We start from the raw sequence: 17,151 nt of genomic DNA, 5'->3' as shown, positions 1-17,151 counted from the left end.
CATCCCAATATTAGGAATGTTATGACTATAGAATTAGTAGAACGGACATGGCTATGAAAATCCTTTGGCTTTTTTTATGGGCCACCCAACAGGAGTTTCCATTATTGAAATTACTTTCAGTGTTGCTCGTTTCTATGGATGTGATGAGCAGCAATTCAAATGGAAAACTACCCACAATATTGTATGAAAAAGTCTGTTCTGCTAACTCTATGGCTATGCCACAGAGGGCAGCACAAGGGGGCAGTTACCTGTGCTTCATACTAGTGAATGGGAAATACACGCTAGCTAGTTATTATGGTTAACCTAATTTTGTACTATTAAATGCTTTATGGTGAACAATACTTATAAGGAATGATTGATGGTAGGGCTCTATTCAATCCGTATCGCGGAAATTCCGCATTAAAGTGTCATTTTAATTTCAAGGCCGTGTTAGTGGAGACTGCATTCACGGTAAACGATGTCGGTTCAGAGTGTGCTATCTGGGTTGAATAAAGCCCTTAGTCTATTACACATAGCTCTTTCCCCTGTCTGGTCTATAGAACTGTTAATATGTTGTCTTGTCGATGTAAAGCTCTAAGGTTGTGGTTATAATAAAACGAGAAGTTAAACAAGTTGTGAAGGCTTGTATCATGATGATTAAAATGACTGATCTTCCTGACCTCCAGAAGAAGTCCAGTATAAATGTATTGGTTGCATGTTGCAACCCACATGGGTGCCAGTTCAGACTTTTGTCCAATCTTACATTTAAATGATCTTTATGTGAGGTGCACTAGGATAGGACGATGCTTTTTCTCGCAGGTGGTCTATTTATAGCCCTGGTTACACCTTGCATTAATTAAATGTGTTTTTCGTGATCTGATCAAGATGATCCAATCACTCTGTTCAAGGTTTACACATGGTGTATTCATTAATGCAAACCGTTTGCAACAAATGAGCACAAACTCTTGCTATTTAACGTCCATTCATTCTCCTTGGTTTGGCTGAGTGTTTTTATGGAGCTGTCATCACTCAGTACCCACAAGGCAAAAAGGTACAAGATTAGTTTTACAAGGATAGGGAAAATATTTCCACAGCTTTATTTGTACATGCTTCATTGGGAATGAAGTAATTACACTGACACAAACAGACAAATACAGCAAGTAGTCTTTAAACGGGCCACTTCCATTGGTTGACAGGAGGCTCTTCAATCAGTGGTTCCCATGGTTTCCACTCTGCCATCTTCCTGGATAGAGCCAACTCGCACTCCGCCTGGAGGGAAGAGGAAATGAGTGGGTCAGATAAGGCAAGAGATGTATGATAAATGAGGAAGGTGGTTTTTGTAGCCGTGGTTAGAACTTCCATTAACATGGCTGTCGTCATCCGATCGAGATTTGTTGTGTCTGTCTACACACGGTAATAAAATGGGATTCTTATCTGCCCACTTCGTATTGTGACCAGATTCCCTGGTCCCTCCCTGGTGGCAAATTAATTTGACCTACCGTTATGACAGAAAACAGCACGCTTTTATAATCAATAGTTTATACTCATCATTACAGCCTACTTTTGTTATCCAATGATTTAAGACTGGGCGTAACAGACTACTGTTTCGATAACCTCGACTTGTCCAATATTCAGAGAATCTCTCCAATCCCTAAAAACATCACCACACAAACGATTTGAATATCTGGATGTGTGTAAAAAATACTATTATTGCACAGTAAGTTAGAGTAGGCTACAAAGTGCATCTCTGAATGGCGCAACGCATTATCCAAATAAGTCAGGATAGGGTTGTTCATTATGCATCGATGTTTACATACATATTGTAAATAACCTTTAGTATAGGCCTAAACAGTATTAAAGGAATAAAAAAGCAACATGCTGGGAGAATGACCGTGGTTTAGTTTCCTCCAAATCATTGATAATTCGCTAACGGTACCTCAAAATGATAACCTATAGCAAGACGTGTGGTCAAATTATGAAAATGCATGGATAAAAGCAGCAATCTATAAAAAGTGCAAAGGAGCAAGCATGTAAAGCAAAGGCTTTATAAAGGAACAGAGTCAATCTAAAAGTAGCCTGAAGAGTCCTTCGTAATTGAAGCCTACACTAGCCTATTGGACAGTAGCCTCGCTCACGCTTAGGCTACAGAAAGCTATGTGCCTCGACGCATCAGTTTGGAAATCTTCTGCACTTTATTGACATCCGAAAAGGACTGCATTATAACATCACTGTATTATGTTCATATCTGATACAGCAACTGAAATGGACTATTCACCACCTGCCCACCGTTCATTCTGGCTAGGTACAGGGGGAACATTAGGCCTATCTATACACTGCTCTCTTCTGCTCCATCATAGTCCATCCCTGCATGCTTCCCCAACACGTTTAAATTCTGCTATTACAGTCCTTGGCCTTTCTGTAGCCTATGATGTTTTCAAATATTTAATTTTGGCCTGGCATTAGATGTGAGAACCCTTTTTCTCTCATTCGGGGCAATATCTCTTAAACATATTTTTCTATATGCCAATTTTAAGCAGAGCTGGACGCGGTATTGGACTGTGGCATATCCGACCACAGTGCCAGTTGGCATTTGGTTTCTAAAGACCATGATCTTAATTCAACTGTTTGCTATTTTTTGAGGGGGCGGGACAACCATAACGTTGGCCAAATTTATACGCTTTTGTTATCCGGATTTGTTTACACTTCAAGAATATCCGCACAAGATGCGTCTTCAACTACCTCCGGAGGTGGTCAGGAAGATATAATCACAATCAGATCACAATGTGTCTACACCGGTCAACTTATGTGGGCACAACCAGAATTTGGACATGATCAGGACAACGGACGCATGTAGAAACCAGGTGTAAACGTGGCTAGAGAAAGCAACTTTAGGAGGAAGATGCAATGAAAAGAGTGTGACGCTCCTCTCTGTACCTGGTGAATGACCTCCTCGATCTGACCACAGTTGATTTTCTTCTCTAGTTTCTCCACATCAGGCTCCTTTCAATTGAAATGAAGAAAGATAATGAAATGATCTATATGGATTGAAACACAGATGCCATTCCAAACAATGTCTCGTAACATGATATCATAAATATAAAAGTCAACAAGGGGAGCTGGTCTACTCTGTTAAACTTCACCTGACCCTAGATGTGAGAGTGAGGATGGTTGGAGTGTAAACTTACGGCTTTGATAAGGTCAAAGCGGTCATTGACAAGCTGTTCTGTGTACTTTCTGTAGGCTGCGTCCTGAGGGATGACCTGGAGAGACGCCAGGATCTTACTGTACAAGATCCTCAGGCGCTGAGGGGACACACGCACAGACCGTTACATTATCATACCAAAGTAGGCGTGGTCCACTACTGCTGTTTATGGCCATTACTGGAGACTCACCTCATGAGGGTTGTGGGACACGGCCAGTCCCACCAAGCCTGTTGTCTGGGGGAAATATGACACACAATGAGCATAATAGCTAGCTAGCACGCGAGACTACATAGCTAACGTTAGTAATCTCCTGGGTAAAATAGTCATACGGCATTTAGAAGGAAGGTGGAACATTACAGAACATATGGATAAAACGTCATGTACCTTTGGGTTCGTATCGTGTCAGCCATCTAAATTGGCTATATTTACTTCACAACGGACAAGCCCTTGGCCTAGATAACTAACCCTGACATAGCAGATCAAAGTATATATCCACGAACCCTCCAGCAAATGAGCAAGCTAGCTAGGAGACGAGCCAGCCTAACAGCTAGCTGACACCCATGCTTGTCAATAGGAAGCGACAAAAGCTCATATCGATTGTAAAGTGACAGTAAACTAACTGAATAAACAAAAGCACATTACATTTTCACAAAAGCATCATCATAATATGACCTCGACTCGTACCTTTTTCAGAACGCCAGCCATGATTTTGGGCGCTACGGATTCTGGGTCACTTCTGTCGAATAAAAATGACGTCAACACGTCCTCATTTTTTCAAAATAAAAGCTCAGCATGTTTGATTGTGTAGTAAGTACAGTAGTGGTCAAAAGTTTTGAGAATGACACAAATATTAATTTCCACAAATGTTGCTGCTTCTGTGTCTTTAGATATTTTTGTCAGATGTTAGTATGGAATACTGAAGTATAATTACAAGTATTTCATACGTGTCAAAGGCTTTTATTGACAATTACATGAAGTTGATGCAAAGAGTCAATATTTGCAGTGTTGACCCTTCTTTTTCAAGACCTCTGCAATCTGCCCAGACATGTTGTTAATTAACTTCTGGGCCCATTCTTGCGTAAGCAATGCTTGAAGTTTGTTAGAATTTGTGAGTTTTTGTTTGTCCACCCGCCTCTTGAGGATTGACCACAAGTTCTCAATGGGATTAAGGTCTGGGGAGCTTCCTGGCCATGGACCCAAAATATTGATGTTTTGTTCCCCGAGCCACTTATGCCTTATGGCAAGGAGCTCCATCATGCTGGAAAAGGCATTGTTCGTCACCAAACTGTTCCTGGATGGTTGGGAGGAGTTGCTCTCGGAGGATGTGTTGGTACCATTCTTTATTCATGGCTGTGTTCTTTGGAAAAATTGTGAGTGATCCCACTCCCTTGGCTGAGAAGCAACCCCACACATGAATGGTCTCAGGATGCTTTACTGTTGGCATGACACAGGACTGATGGTAGTTCTCATCTTGTCTTCTTGGGACAAGCTTTTTTCCAGATGCCCAAAACAATCGGAAAGGGGATTCATCAGAGAAAATGACGTTACCCCAGTCCTCAGCAGTCCAATCCCTGTACCTTTTGCAGAATATCAGTCTGTCACTGATGTTTTTCCTGGAGAGAATTTGCTTCTTTGCTGCCCTTCTTGACACCAGGCCATCCTCCAAACGTCTTTGCCTCACTGTGCGTGCAGATGCACTCACACCTGCCTGCTGCCATTCCTGAGCAAGCTCTGTACTGGTGGTGCCCCAATCCCGCAGCTGAATCAACTTTAGGAGATGGTCCTGGCGCTTGCTGGACTTTCTTGGGCGCCCTGAAGCATTCTTCACAACAATTGAACCGCTGTCCTTGAAAATCTTGATGATCTGATAAATGGTTGATTTAGGTGCAATCTTACTGGCAGCAATATCCTTGCCTGTGATGCCCTTTTTGTGCAAAGCAATGACGACGGCACGTGTTTCCTTGCAGGTAACCATGATTGACAGAGGAAGAACAATGATTCCAAGCACCACCCTCCTTTTGAAGCTTCCAGTCTGTTATTCGAACTCAATCAGCATGACAGAGTGATCTCCAGCCTTGTCCTCATCAACACTCACACCTGTGTTAACGAGAGAATCACTGACATGATGTCAGCTGGTCCTTTTGTGGCAGGGCTGAAATGCAGTGGAAATGTTTTTGGGGGATTCAGTTCATTTGCATGGCAAAGAGGGACTTTGCAATTAATTGCAATTCATCTGATCACTCTTCATAACATTCTGGAGTATATGCAAATTGCCATCATACAAACTCAGGGAGCAGACTTTGTGAAAATTAATATTTGTGTCATTCTCAAAACTTTTGGCCACGACTGTAGACATGAGTCCTATTATTCAGTAACCTAAATATATGTTATTTATTAATGGATCCTACCATACATGTTCAATGATTAGATTGGAAAAATAAGTATTACAAATGGTAATTTAAAATCATTCGAAGTGGGTACACTACACATACTAGCAATATCAAAATAATGTAGGACTTGTGTGCTGTAAGCCGGACAGCCTGTCTATACTGTATGGCTCCTATAGTCAATTAAATCTCATTATGATAAACTGTGTTTAGTGTGATAGCGAAACACTGCATGTGACAGTGTGACAGGCATTCTCAGAGTGTGTGGGGCTGATATTATAGGCATGTCAAGTCTAAAAATATCCCATTACTCCTGCATACACCAACATAAAAGTTAGTTTGCAGCCAACAAACCTTCGGAGACTGGGACTTTCACTGGAGATTTTACAGGTAAGACTGGAGTTGCCCGTTCATTCAGATATTTGATAGCGACCAAGGTGCTTTAAAACCTTTCAATTTGTCATTGCAATGACATTCCTGTCTGCATGCCTATAGTTTAGGATGTGTCTGTTGATCACTGCAGACTGCAGTGACATGAGTCATTTGGGGGAGACTGGTAGCCTAGTGGTTAGAGCGTTGGGCCAGTTAACCCAAAGATTGCTAGATCGAGGGGGCAGCAGGTAGCCTAGTGGGTAGGTTGCTAGATCGAATCCCTGAGCTGAAGGTAAAAATCGGTCGTTCTACCTCTGAACAAGGCAGTTAACCCACTGTTCCCCGGTAGGCTGACATTGGAAATAAGAATTTGTTCTTAACTGACTTGCCTAGTTAAAATCAATAAAATAGTATTGAGGGTCATGGTAACCTTTTGGTTACTCTTTTTGATTTCTCTGTAGGAATGGAAGACGTCGATAGATGTGAGGAGGAGCTTATTGAGTACGCCATTCGAGAGAGTATTCGAGACTTATCAATAGACAGGTATTCAGAAAATGGAGAGGATTACGTTCATGTATTATTCGCACATCCCGCAGTACGTTTGTCACCGCTCCCTGACTTTGTTTACCCATATCTCAACAGCATGCCAACAGCCAGTGGTGACTATCTGAGGATAGTGACTGCCATTGAGCAAGGTAGGACTACCCCTCACCGACCGTGCCTTTCAAACTGCCTAGCCCAACCCTTGCCCTAAAGCTATTAACCCTAACCCTAGCTTTATGTCCACATCAGGGTTCAACCCTAACCCTAGCTTTATGTCCACATCAGGGTTCAACCCTAACCCTATATTTATGTCCACATCAGGGTTCAACCCTAACCCTAGCTTTATGTCCACATCAGGGTTCAACCCTAACCCTAGCTTTATGTCCACATCAGGGTTCAACTCTAACCCTAGCCATAACGCTAGCCATAATCCTAACGTAGGGTTCTGTGTGGTGTCTCTCCCTAGGTGATGTGTATACCCTGCAGGAGCTGTCTGGGTTTCAGGCTTTCACAGAGAGGGACAGCAGAGGGTGGCTTCCCCTACACAGAGCCGCCGTGCAGTCCCAGGAACAGGTCTTGGATCAGGTCCTGCTGGGTGAGAGGCCCACATACCACCAGCAGTACCTCACAACTAGTACCTGAAATACCCGTAGCCACTTACAGTACTGCTTCTATAACACGTGTTTAATTCCCATTACTTTTGTGTGTGTGATCCTGCAGCTTCCTGTGATGGGACTGTGGATGATGTGACTGCAGGCGGGGACACAGCGTTGATTCTGGCTGCTCAGGAGGGTCTGCTGGAAAATGTCAGGACTCTACTGCGGCATGGAGCATCTCCACACAAAACCAACAGCCTGAATGAGTCCCCACTGCTGCTTGGTACACGCACAGTCATATATATATATAGATATATAGATACACACACACACACACACACACACACACACACACACACACACAATACTGTATTCAAGCACTGTTCTATGTCGTCAATCAAGCATGCAAGTTCTGTTTTGTTATGTGTCGTCCTGTGTTGATGTGTGTTAGCGGTGAGACAGGGATCATATGACATGGTGTCCATTCTGATCAATTGTGGGGCCTTCGTGGAACAGGTGTGTCTAAAGAAGTGGATGGCCATTCACGAGGCAGCCAAGGTGAGTTTGAGTTACACCTGTAGTCTTGTTTATATTTCTTCTTCAGCCGTATACCCTATCATCAAGGTCCAGGAATGCCAAAACATGTAATAAAAAACAATGTTTTATTGTAATTCCCTTCTCCTTAAAAAGTGTGTGTGTTATCTTGCCAGGTGGGCTGCAGTGCCATCCTGGTGCTTCTGCTGAGACATGGGGCTAAGGTGACAGCTGTAGATGGGCACAATGTCACCCCGCTGGGCATCGCAGCGGAGTACGCCCATGCCGAGGTCCTGGATATACTCATAAAGAACGGTACGAGCCAATCAGAGGCCTTCGATTGTCCTTGATGAATAATGTAAACATTTTAAACGTATTGTCATACCAAAAGGCAAATAAACATTCTCGAAGAACAGCCAAAAATACATTTACAAGGAACTGAAAAATTGTTGATATCAACTGATTGTTCATATCAGTTTACATAAATGTTTGGCTTGAACACAAGTCTACAGGACTACAGTAGGGTTAATCGTCCTCCTTGCCCACCAGGTGGCGACGTGAACGCCCAGGCGTATAACGGAGACAGTGTTCTGTACGATGCAGCCGGCTCAGGGAACCTGGACTGCATATACCTCCTCCTGCAAGCTGGAGCCAACCCTAACATTGCCAGTCTGGCCTGCCAGCTGCCCATACACAGAGCCGCCTATGAGGGACACATCCTGTGAGTGGCTGACTCTTACTACGCGGTCCTCTGTAGCTCAGCTGGTAGAGCATGGCGCTTGCAACGCCAGAACTGTGTTTCGATTCCCAGGACGTAGATGATCCCATATGTAAAATGTATGCACATAATGACTGTAAATTGCTTTGTGTGAAAGCGTCTGTTAAATGGCATATATTACTAACAGTCTAGAACAGGGATGCCAAGAACAACTACTGGAAAGCATGCTGGTCTTTGTGGAAATCAATTGATCAAGACATCGGCTAGAGAGTTATCTGATGATCCAGTTCTTGGAAAGTGTTACCCCTGAGGAATTATCCATCCCTGGGTCTAGAAGCAGTTGTTCAGGTCATAGTCTAGATCCTGTTTCAACAACATAATCAATAATCTGATCTATGATGCTGTGTTTGTCCCAGTGCTCTGAGGACCTTCATCCCCATCACCACTAAGAGGGCCATCCGTCTGTCAGGCCAGAGCCCAGTCCACTCTGCAGCAGATGGCGGCCATGTTGACTGTCTGGAGCTGCTCATAGAGAAAGGTTTCGATGTCAACGCTCAGCTGGACGTACACATCTCAGGTACAATCCATGGACACACACAACCCAGGTAGTACAATTGGGCAAACACATGGACACATAATCTATTTCATAAGGGAGCCCTGCTCAAGAGGAAGGTGCTTGTAACTTCAGAGTTGTGAGGTTGATTCCTGTGTGGGCCAATGGAGATCAAGGCCCCTGGGTACGTGCCCTTAACTTACATGCTGTCTAGACTATCTAAAAAATGTTAGTTGACATGGGCTAATTGAGTGACTGACATAACAAGAGAAAAACTGCCGATGTACAACCACATTTCAAAATGGCATATTGTGTATTCTACTATTCTAACTCTCAACCCCGACTGAGTTCCTAGGATGTTTTGGATAATTGAGCATGTTGTTATTACTGTGTTACCAGAGAGCTACGGGGACATGAGGCGGAGTCCACTCTACTTCACCGTATCCAACAGTGATATCACCTGCACAGAGATGCTGCTAGCCGCCGGGGCAAAAACTGACCTGGACCCGCTACGCTGCTTCCTTGTGGCTGTACGCGCTGGGAGGTATGAGACTGTATCTGTATGGGTAACTCAAGACCGTGTTAGACCACTGAACTAAGCCGACAGTAGGTGTTAGCTTTGGGATAACGCAATTCTTAATGTCTCCCTCGGGGAAGGTTATTCCTCACTTGAGAGTAGTCCGTGTTTCACCAACTACCTCTGGAATAGCTACAGTGTATTCGGAAAATATTCAGATCCCTTCACTTTTTCCACATTTTGTTACGTTACGGCCTTATTCTAAAATTGATTAAATTGCCCCCCGCCCCTTAATCTACACACAATACCCCATAATGACAAAGCACAAACACTTTTTTTAGACATTTTTGCAAATGTATTAAAAATAAAAAAAACTGAAATGTCAAATTTACAAAAGTATTCAGACCCTTTACTTAGTATTTTGTTGAAGCACCTTTGGTGCGATTATAGCCTTAAGTGTTATTGGGTATGACGCTACAAACTTGGCACACCTGTATTTGGGGAGTTTCTCCCATTCTTCTCTGCATATCCCCTCAAGCTCTGTCAGGTTAGATGGGGAGTGTCGCTGTACAGCTATTTTCAGGTCTCTCCAGAGATGTTCGATCGGGTTCAAGCCCAGGCTCTGGCAGGGCCACTCAAGGAAATTCAGAGACATGTCCTGAAGCCACTCCTGCGTTGACTTGGCTGAGTGTTTAGGGTTGTTGTCCCCTTGGAAGGTGAACCTTTGCCCTAGTCTGAGGTCCTTAGCGCTCTGGAGCAGGTTTTCATCAAGTATCTCTCTATACTTGGCTCTGTTCATATTTCCGCCAACCGTGACTAGTCTCCCAGTCCCTTCCGCTGAAAAACATCCCTGCAGCATGATGCTGCCACCACCAAGCTTCACCATAGGGATAGTGTCAGGTTTTCTCCAGACATGATGCTTGGCATTCAGGCCATAGAGGTCAATCTTGGTTTCATCAGACCAGATAATCTTGTTTCTCATGGTCTGAGAGTCTTAAGTGCCTTTTGGCAAATTCCAAGCGGGATGTCAGGTGCCTTTTACTGAGAAGTGGCTTCTGTCTGGTCACTCTACCATAAAGACCTGATTGGTGGAGTTCTGCAGAGATGGTTTTCCTTCTGGAAGGTTCTCCCATCCCCACAGAGGAACTCTAGAGCTCAGTCAGAGTGACCATTGGGTTCATGGTCACCTCTCCAAGGCTCTTCTCCCCCGATTGCTCAGTTTGGCTGGGCGGCCAGCTCTAGGAAGAGTCTTGGTGGTTCCAAACTTCTTCCATTTAAGAACGATGGAGGCCACTGTGTTCTTGGGGACCTTCAATACTGCAGAAATGTTTTGGTACCACTTCCTCTGTGTGTTGACACAATCCTGTCTCAGAGCTCTATGGACAATTCCTACGACCTCATGGCTTGATTTTTGCTCTGACATGCACTGTCAACTGTGGGACTTATATAGACAGGTGTTTGCCTCTCCAAATCATGTCCAATCAATTGAATTTACCACAGGTGGACTCCAATCACGTTGTAGAAACATCTCAAGGATGATCATTGGAAACAGGTTGCACCTGAGCTCAATTTCGAGTCTCATAACAAAGGGTATGAATACTTACAGTATGTAAATAAAGTATTTTACAGTGTTTCTGCTTTGTCATTATGGGGTATTGTGTGTTGATTGATGAGGGGGGGGGGGTGGCATTTTAATACATTTCAGAATAAGGCTGTAACGTAACAAAATGTGGAAAAAGTCAAGGAGTCTGAATACTTTTCAGATGCACTGTATAAATGAAACTGAATGGAACACAGCAGTGACATCACCAACTTCTATATATTGGAACAGTTTGTTGGCTCCCATGCTAGGTCCGATGAATTTGTTTTTTTTTTAAGCTTCCTTTTTGTAATTATGACGTTGTCTTAACCTTTTATCTTCAACCCAGCTCCCATATATTTCCTACTTCCTGGTCTCTTCTATGACATCACCTGTCTAACCCTGTCCCATCCCACCCCAGGTATGAGCTGGTGCGTCTGCTATTGTCCAGGGGTGCCGAAGTCAACTGCTACTTCAGAATGATCAGTGACACACTGTTTCCCACCGCGTTGCAGTACTGTCTCAGAGATCACATGATTCTGCGCCTGCTGCTCAACAACGGCTACGACATAGAGAAGTGCTTCCTGTGTAACCACGGCAACGTACAGGATATGGACTGCGACTCCAGAGTCGACTACCAACATAACCATAGAAGAACATTATTTTATAACCAGGACTACAGAGCCTCGGTAAGTCATGTAGACTTATTCCTGGCCTATTCCAGTACAACAGGAGTAGGCCCCCAATCTTTGATTTAGAATACAGGAAGTAGGCAAGTCCTGGTTCTGGAGGAAGACAGGTTCTGTGTTTTTGTTCTCGGCTGGAGCTAAAGCCTGCGCACGCTGTGGTCCTCTATGACCAGGGTTGGCCGCCACTGATGTAGAATGTGTTGGTCTAAATTAGAACATAACAGCAAGTGTAGCTAATACCTTGTCCAGTTCCACTGCGTGTCCTTCTGATGTCAGTCTCGCTGTCCTGTTCGCTCTCTGCTCCAGTTCTGTGAAATCATCTCCCTGTCGGCGGTGGTCAACCTGGCGGGGAGTGTGGTACGGATGCTTCTGGACTACGTCAGACACCCACGTATCTGCCCCAACCTCCTACGGGTCCTGGAGAAACAGAAAGAGTGGCCAGACATCTGTGACATTCTGGGTAAGGCAGCATCATTGCTAATTAACAATAGTAGTGGACAGAAAACAGTGGGAATGCACAGACTGAAATATCTTACAGATCAACTCTCCATCATCATGAACAGAATAACCTGACTTTTTGTGTGTGTGTGTGTGTGTGTGCCCGTCCATGTGTGTGTATCCCCAGACAACCCTCGGTCCCTGCAGCACCAATGTCGTTTGGTCATTAGGAGACAGATGACCCCTAGAAGACTGAATGACCCACAGGTCATGGCTACCGTCCCGTTTCCCCCGACACTCAAACACTACCTCACCTACAGGGAGTACGACGAGTATGGTGGGTCGGAAGCCTCACACTCATAACTGGACTATATCAATGAAAACATATTTAGAAGAACAAAAAGTGATCCTGTTCTGTGCATAACTGATCAATCACATTACGCTCTTTCTCGTGAATAATGCATCAGCTCATATACTCATGCTTATATGAAGTATGGCAAGTGTTCTTGTGATTGTAATGTTTGTAATAACTACAATTATTTTCACACTGATTCATGTTCTCTGAATAGTGTCAATTGTCCTTATCATAGTACTGCTACTTCTACTAGACTGCATACATTAGACCGCACAGCTGTGCAGCATGGTACAGTGCATGTAGTGTGATGTACTCTTCAAGATCTCCCCATGGGAAGAGCAGGTCAGGTCGAAAAAATAACTCTCTGAGAGCTCATTCAGTTTATAAGTAGGGCTAAACACTCACGGGACACTGGTCTGAATGACTCTGCTGCAATGGACTGTTGACTTTTACAGTGACCCTGACACCTACCTGACTCATAAAACCAGGGTTTAAATCTAGAGAGACCAAGATCTAGACAACAGCTCATCCATATTATACCCTCAAAGTTCTGGGAGCTAGTTGTGTTGTCACTAGCCCCGTGACTGGTGCTAACATGCATTCTTTGTCCTGATCTTGTCCACATTCTGATTGTGACCACATTTTTAGACAGGTGTAGAAGATTAAAAGACGCATTGTGATCTGATTGTGATCTGATTTCCCTGACAACCTCCGGAGGTAGTCAGGCTTGCAAGTGTAGACAGATCTGGACAGTGAAACCATTTAAATCATCATTATCCAGCACTCAAACATCCTTGACAAGTTGGAGCATTGACTTATGGCATCAATATGAGTCTTAAAATAAATAAAAACACATTATTTTGAAAGAATGTCTGAAAATGTGACTGTTGACAAGATCAGGACAGGATGCATGTTTGCAGCAGGTAAAAACAAGGCTACTGAGAGGCTACACAACTTTGCTTTGGGAAAATGGCTGAAATCCTAACATGTATTTGGGGAATGTTACGAGATTTGCCTCATAAACTCTCTGTGTTCCAGGAAGAGTTGAACTGAGGGTTGTACAACAAACCAGAATCAATGAGTTAGCCAGATAACTTTGATAAACAACCACAAATAAATATTAATTTTCAAGCTTATTTCAAGCTTATTTAAAAAAAATAAATTTAAAAAATAAGTTATTTCAGAATATTTAGGAATTAGCTGGCTAACTCAATGATCCTTCTTTGTAGTACAACCCTCAGCTCAACTCTTCCTGGAACACAGAGAGCTTATGAGGCAAATCTCGTAACATTCCCCAAATACATGTTAGGATTTCAGCCATTTTCCCAAAGCAAAGTTGAGTAACCCTAAAACACCATTGGGTGGCAATGTTACAATCGGCATCCACGCATACGACTATAGTCCTATGCACTGTGCAGTGCCTGTTATCCTCCACTCCAACCAAGCCTTGGGCCTTTACAGTAGCGGAACAACAATTGCTGTATTCAGATCATATCATGAAATGTTTAAACTGAAGAACACCCCAGTTAACTGACTGAACCAAACGTGGGTTCTGCTGTTGTGAAGGCACAGCTAGCAGAGGGTAGACTAGAGTAGCATGGTCCAATGTAGAATTATGTTGAGAGAGTTCTAGCGTTGCCAGACTGTTGTTGATATCTGAACAGCAGCATTCCTGCCCTGTCAACACCAGCCTACCGCTCATCGAGTCACAGTGGAGTGGACACTGTATTCCTACCCACTAGTCATACCATAGACCAGGGCTCTCCAACCCTATTCCTGGAGAGCTAACTTCCTGGAGGCTTTTGCTCTAATCCCCGTTTTATCTAAAACTAACTTCCTGGAGGATTTTGCTCTAATCCCTGTTTTATCTAAAGCTAACTTCCTAGAGGATTTTGCTCTAATCCCTGTTTTATCTAAAGCTAACTTCCTGGAGGCTTTTGCTCGAATCCCTGTTTTATCTAAAGCTAGCCTCCTGGAGGATTTTGCTCTAATCCCTGTTTTACCTAAAGCTAACTTCCTGGAGGCTTTTGCTCTAATCCCTGTTTTATCTAAAGCTAACTTCCTGGAGGATTTTGCTCTAATCCCTGTTTTATCTAAAGCTAACTTCCTGGAGGATTTTGCTCTAATCCCTGTTTTATCTAAAGCTAACTTCCTGGAGGCTCTTGCTCTAATCCCTGTTTTATCTAAAGCTAACTTCCTGAAGGATTTTGCTCTAATCCCCATTTTATCTAACCTGATTCACCAGCTGATTATTAGAATCAGCTAGATGAGCTAGATTTGCTATTTGTTATTTTATTAGGATCCCCAATAGCTGTTGTGAAAGCAGCAGCTACTCCTCCTGGGGTCCACACAAAACATGAAACATGACATAACATTAATAAACAGCTCAAGGTCAGAACTACATGCATTTTAAAAATGGCAAACATACTGTAGCCTACACATCAATACATACACGCAAAATATCTAGGTCAAATAGGGGAGAGGCGTTGTGCCGTGAGGTGTTGCTTTATCTGTTTTTTGAAACCAGGTTTGCTGTTCATTTGAGCAATATGAGATAGAAAGCAGTTCCGTGCAGTAATGGTTCCCTATAATACTGTACGCTTTCTTGAATTTGTTCTGGATTTGGGGACTGTGAAAAGACCCCTGGTGGCATGTCTGGTGGGGTAAGTGTGTGTGTCAGAGCTGTGTGTAAGTTGACTATGCAAACAATTTGGAATTTTCAACAATGTTTCTTATAAAAACAAGTAATGCAGTCAGTCTCTCCTCAACTCTTAGCCAAGACAGGCTGGCATACATACTATTTATATTATCCCTCTGATGAAGAGCAAGATGTGCCGCTCTGTTCAGGGCCAAATACAGCTTATTAACTAGGTATTTTGCAGCACTTGACCACATGACTGGACAATAATCAAGAGAAGACAAAACTTGACTCTGCAGGACTTGCTTTTTGAGTATGGTGTCAAAAAAGCAGAGCATCACTTTATTACGGCCAGACCTCTCCCCATCGTTACAACCATTGAATCTACATGTTTTGACCATGACAGTGTACAATTTAAGGTAACACCAAGTCATTTAGTCTCCTCAACTTGTTCAACAGCCACACAATTCATTACCAGATTCAGCTGATGTCTAGAGCTTAGGGAATGATTTGTGCCTAATACAATGCTCTTAGTTTTAGAGATGTTCAGGACCAGTTTATTACTGGCCACCCATAACAAAACTGACTGCAACTCTTTGTTAAAGGTTTAAGTGACTTTATTAGCTGTGGTTGCTGACACGTACACTACCGTTCTAAAGTTTGGGGTCACTTAGAAATGTCCTTGTTTTTGTAAGAAAAGCAATTTTTTTGTCCATTAAAATAAAATTAATCAGAAATACAGTGTAGACATTGTTAATGTTGTAAATGACTATTGTAGCTGGAAACTGCTGATTTTTATTGGAATATCTACATAGACCCATTATCAGAAACCGTCCCTCCTGTGTTCCAATGGCACGTTGTGTTAGCTAATCCAAGTTTATAATTTTAAAAGGCTAATTGACCACTAGAAAATAATTTTGCAATTATGTTAGCACAGCTGAAAACTGTTGTGCTGATTAAAGAAGCAAAAAAACTGGCCATCTTTAGACTAGTTGAGTATCTGGAGCATCAGCATTTGTGGGTTCAATTACAGGCTCAAAATGGCCAGAAACAAAGAGCTTTCTTCTGAAACTCGTCAGTCTATTCTTGTTCTGAGAAATTAAGGCTATTCCATGTGAGAAATTGCCAAGAAACTGAAGATCTCGTACAATGCTGTCTAGTACTCCCTGTGTAGTACTCTAACCAGAATAGAAAGAGCAGTGAGAGGCCCCGGTGCACAACTGAGCAAGAGGACAAGTGCATTAGAGTGTCTAGTTTGAGAAACAGATGCCTCACAAGTCATCAACTGGCAACTTCATTAATAGTACCCGCAAAACACCAGTCTCAACGTCAACAGTGAAGAGGCGACACCGGAATGATGGCCTTCTACGCAAAGTTGCAAAGAAAAAGCCATATCTCAGACTGGCCAACAAAAAAAGAGATTAAGATGGGCAAAAGAACACAGACACTGGACAGAGGAAGATTAGAAAAAGTGTTATGGACAGACAAATCCAAGTTTGAGGTGCTCGGATCACAAAGAAGAACATTCGTGAGATGCAGAGAAAATGAAAAGATGCCGGAAGAGTACTTGTCGCCATCTGTCAAGCATTGTGGAGGTAATGTGATGGTCTGGGGGTGCTTTGGTGGTGGTAAAGTGGGAGATTTGTACAGGGTAAAAGGGATCTTGAAGAAGGAAGGCTATCACTCCATTTTGCAACGCCATGCCATACCCTGTGGACAGCGCTTAATTGGAGCACAGTCACCGGATCTCAACCCTATTGAGCTGTTGTGGGAGCAGCTTGACCGTATGGTACGTAAGAAGAGCCCATCAAGCCAATCCAACTTGTGGGAGGTGCTTCAGGAAGCATGGGGTGAAATCTCTTCAGAGTACCTCAATAAATTGACAACTAAAATGCCAAAGGTCTGCAGGGCTGTAATTGCTGCAAATGGAGGATTCTTTGACGAAAGCAAAGTTTGAAGGACACAATTATTACTTAAATTAAAAATCATTATTTATAACCTCGTCAACGTCTTGACTATATTTCCTATTCATTTTGCAACTCATTTCATG

The 17,151-nt window shown here is 43.1% G+C and overlaps 2 protein-coding genes across 2 annotated transcripts; one reads left to right on the top strand and one right to left on the bottom strand.

The window, feature by feature from the left end:
* Window positions 1-1,038: 1,038 nt before the first annotated feature.
* Window positions 1,039-3,921, bottom strand: LOC139392899 (NADH dehydrogenase [ubiquinone] 1 alpha subcomplex subunit 5-like). The gene is made up of 5 exons (XM_071141222.1): window positions 3,867-3,921; window positions 3,372-3,416; window positions 3,165-3,281; window positions 2,914-2,979; window positions 1,039-1,248 (listed from the first exon to the last, which is right to left on the bottom strand). Exons 1-5 carry the CDS (start codon window positions 3,885-3,887, stop codon window positions 1,147-1,149), a joined length of 351 nt encoding a protein of 116 aa, XP_070997323.1. The 5' UTR covers window positions 3,888-3,921; the 3' UTR covers window positions 1,039-1,146.
* Window positions 3,922-5,878: 1,957 nt separating this feature from the next.
* On the top strand, window positions 5,879-16,646 carry LOC139392767 (ankyrin repeat and SOCS box protein 15-like). Its single transcript, XM_071141013.1, has 13 exons — window positions 5,879-5,959; window positions 6,403-6,484; window positions 6,584-6,636; window positions 6,951-7,079; window positions 7,205-7,363; window positions 7,532-7,638; window positions 7,791-7,929; window positions 8,164-8,335; window positions 8,749-8,909; window positions 9,285-9,429; window positions 11,403-11,670; window positions 11,977-12,130; window positions 12,296-16,646. Exons 2-13 carry the CDS (start codon window positions 6,405-6,407, stop codon window positions 12,469-12,471), a joined length of 1,743 nt encoding a protein of 580 aa, XP_070997114.1. The 5' UTR covers window positions 5,879-5,959; window positions 6,403-6,404; the 3' UTR covers window positions 12,472-16,646.
* Window positions 16,647-17,151: the final 505 nt, after the last annotated feature.

Source organism: Oncorhynchus clarkii, chromosome 33 (assembly GCF_045791955.1).
Source record: "Oncorhynchus clarkii lewisi isolate Uvic-CL-2024 chromosome 33, UVic_Ocla_1.0, whole genome shotgun sequence".
Classification (NCBI taxonomy): domain Eukaryota; kingdom Metazoa; phylum Chordata; class Actinopteri; order Salmoniformes; family Salmonidae; genus Oncorhynchus; species Oncorhynchus clarkii.
The sequence above is the reverse complement of the archived record's forward strand: the minus strand, read 5'-3'. Positions and strand labels throughout refer to the sequence as shown.

Bases quoted from the DNA above. Each gene is read 5' to 3' on its own strand.
- LOC139392899 (XM_071141222.1), bottom strand. From the start codon at position 3,887: ATGGCTGGCGTTCTGAAAAAG. The intron at 3,417-3,866 runs GTACGAGTCGAG...TATTTCCCCCAG, and splicing joins TGGCTGGCGTTCTGAAAAAG to ACAACAGGCTTGGTGGGACT. The intron at 1,249-2,913 runs GTACAGAGAGGA...TCTTCCCTCCAG, and splicing joins TCGAGGAGGTCATTCACCAG to GCGGAGTGCGAGTTGGCTCT.
- LOC139392767 (XM_071141013.1), top strand. From the start codon at position 6,405: ATGGAAGACGTCGATAGATGTGAGGAGGAGCTTATTGAGTACGCCATT. The intron at 7,639-7,790 runs GTGAGTTTGAGT...TTATCTTGCCAG, and splicing joins CCATTCACGAGGCAGCCAAG to GTGGGCTGCAGTGCCATCCT. The intron at 7,930-8,163 runs GTACGAGCCAAT...CTTGCCCACCAG, and splicing joins GGATATACTCATAAAGAACG to GTGGCGACGTGAACGCCCAG.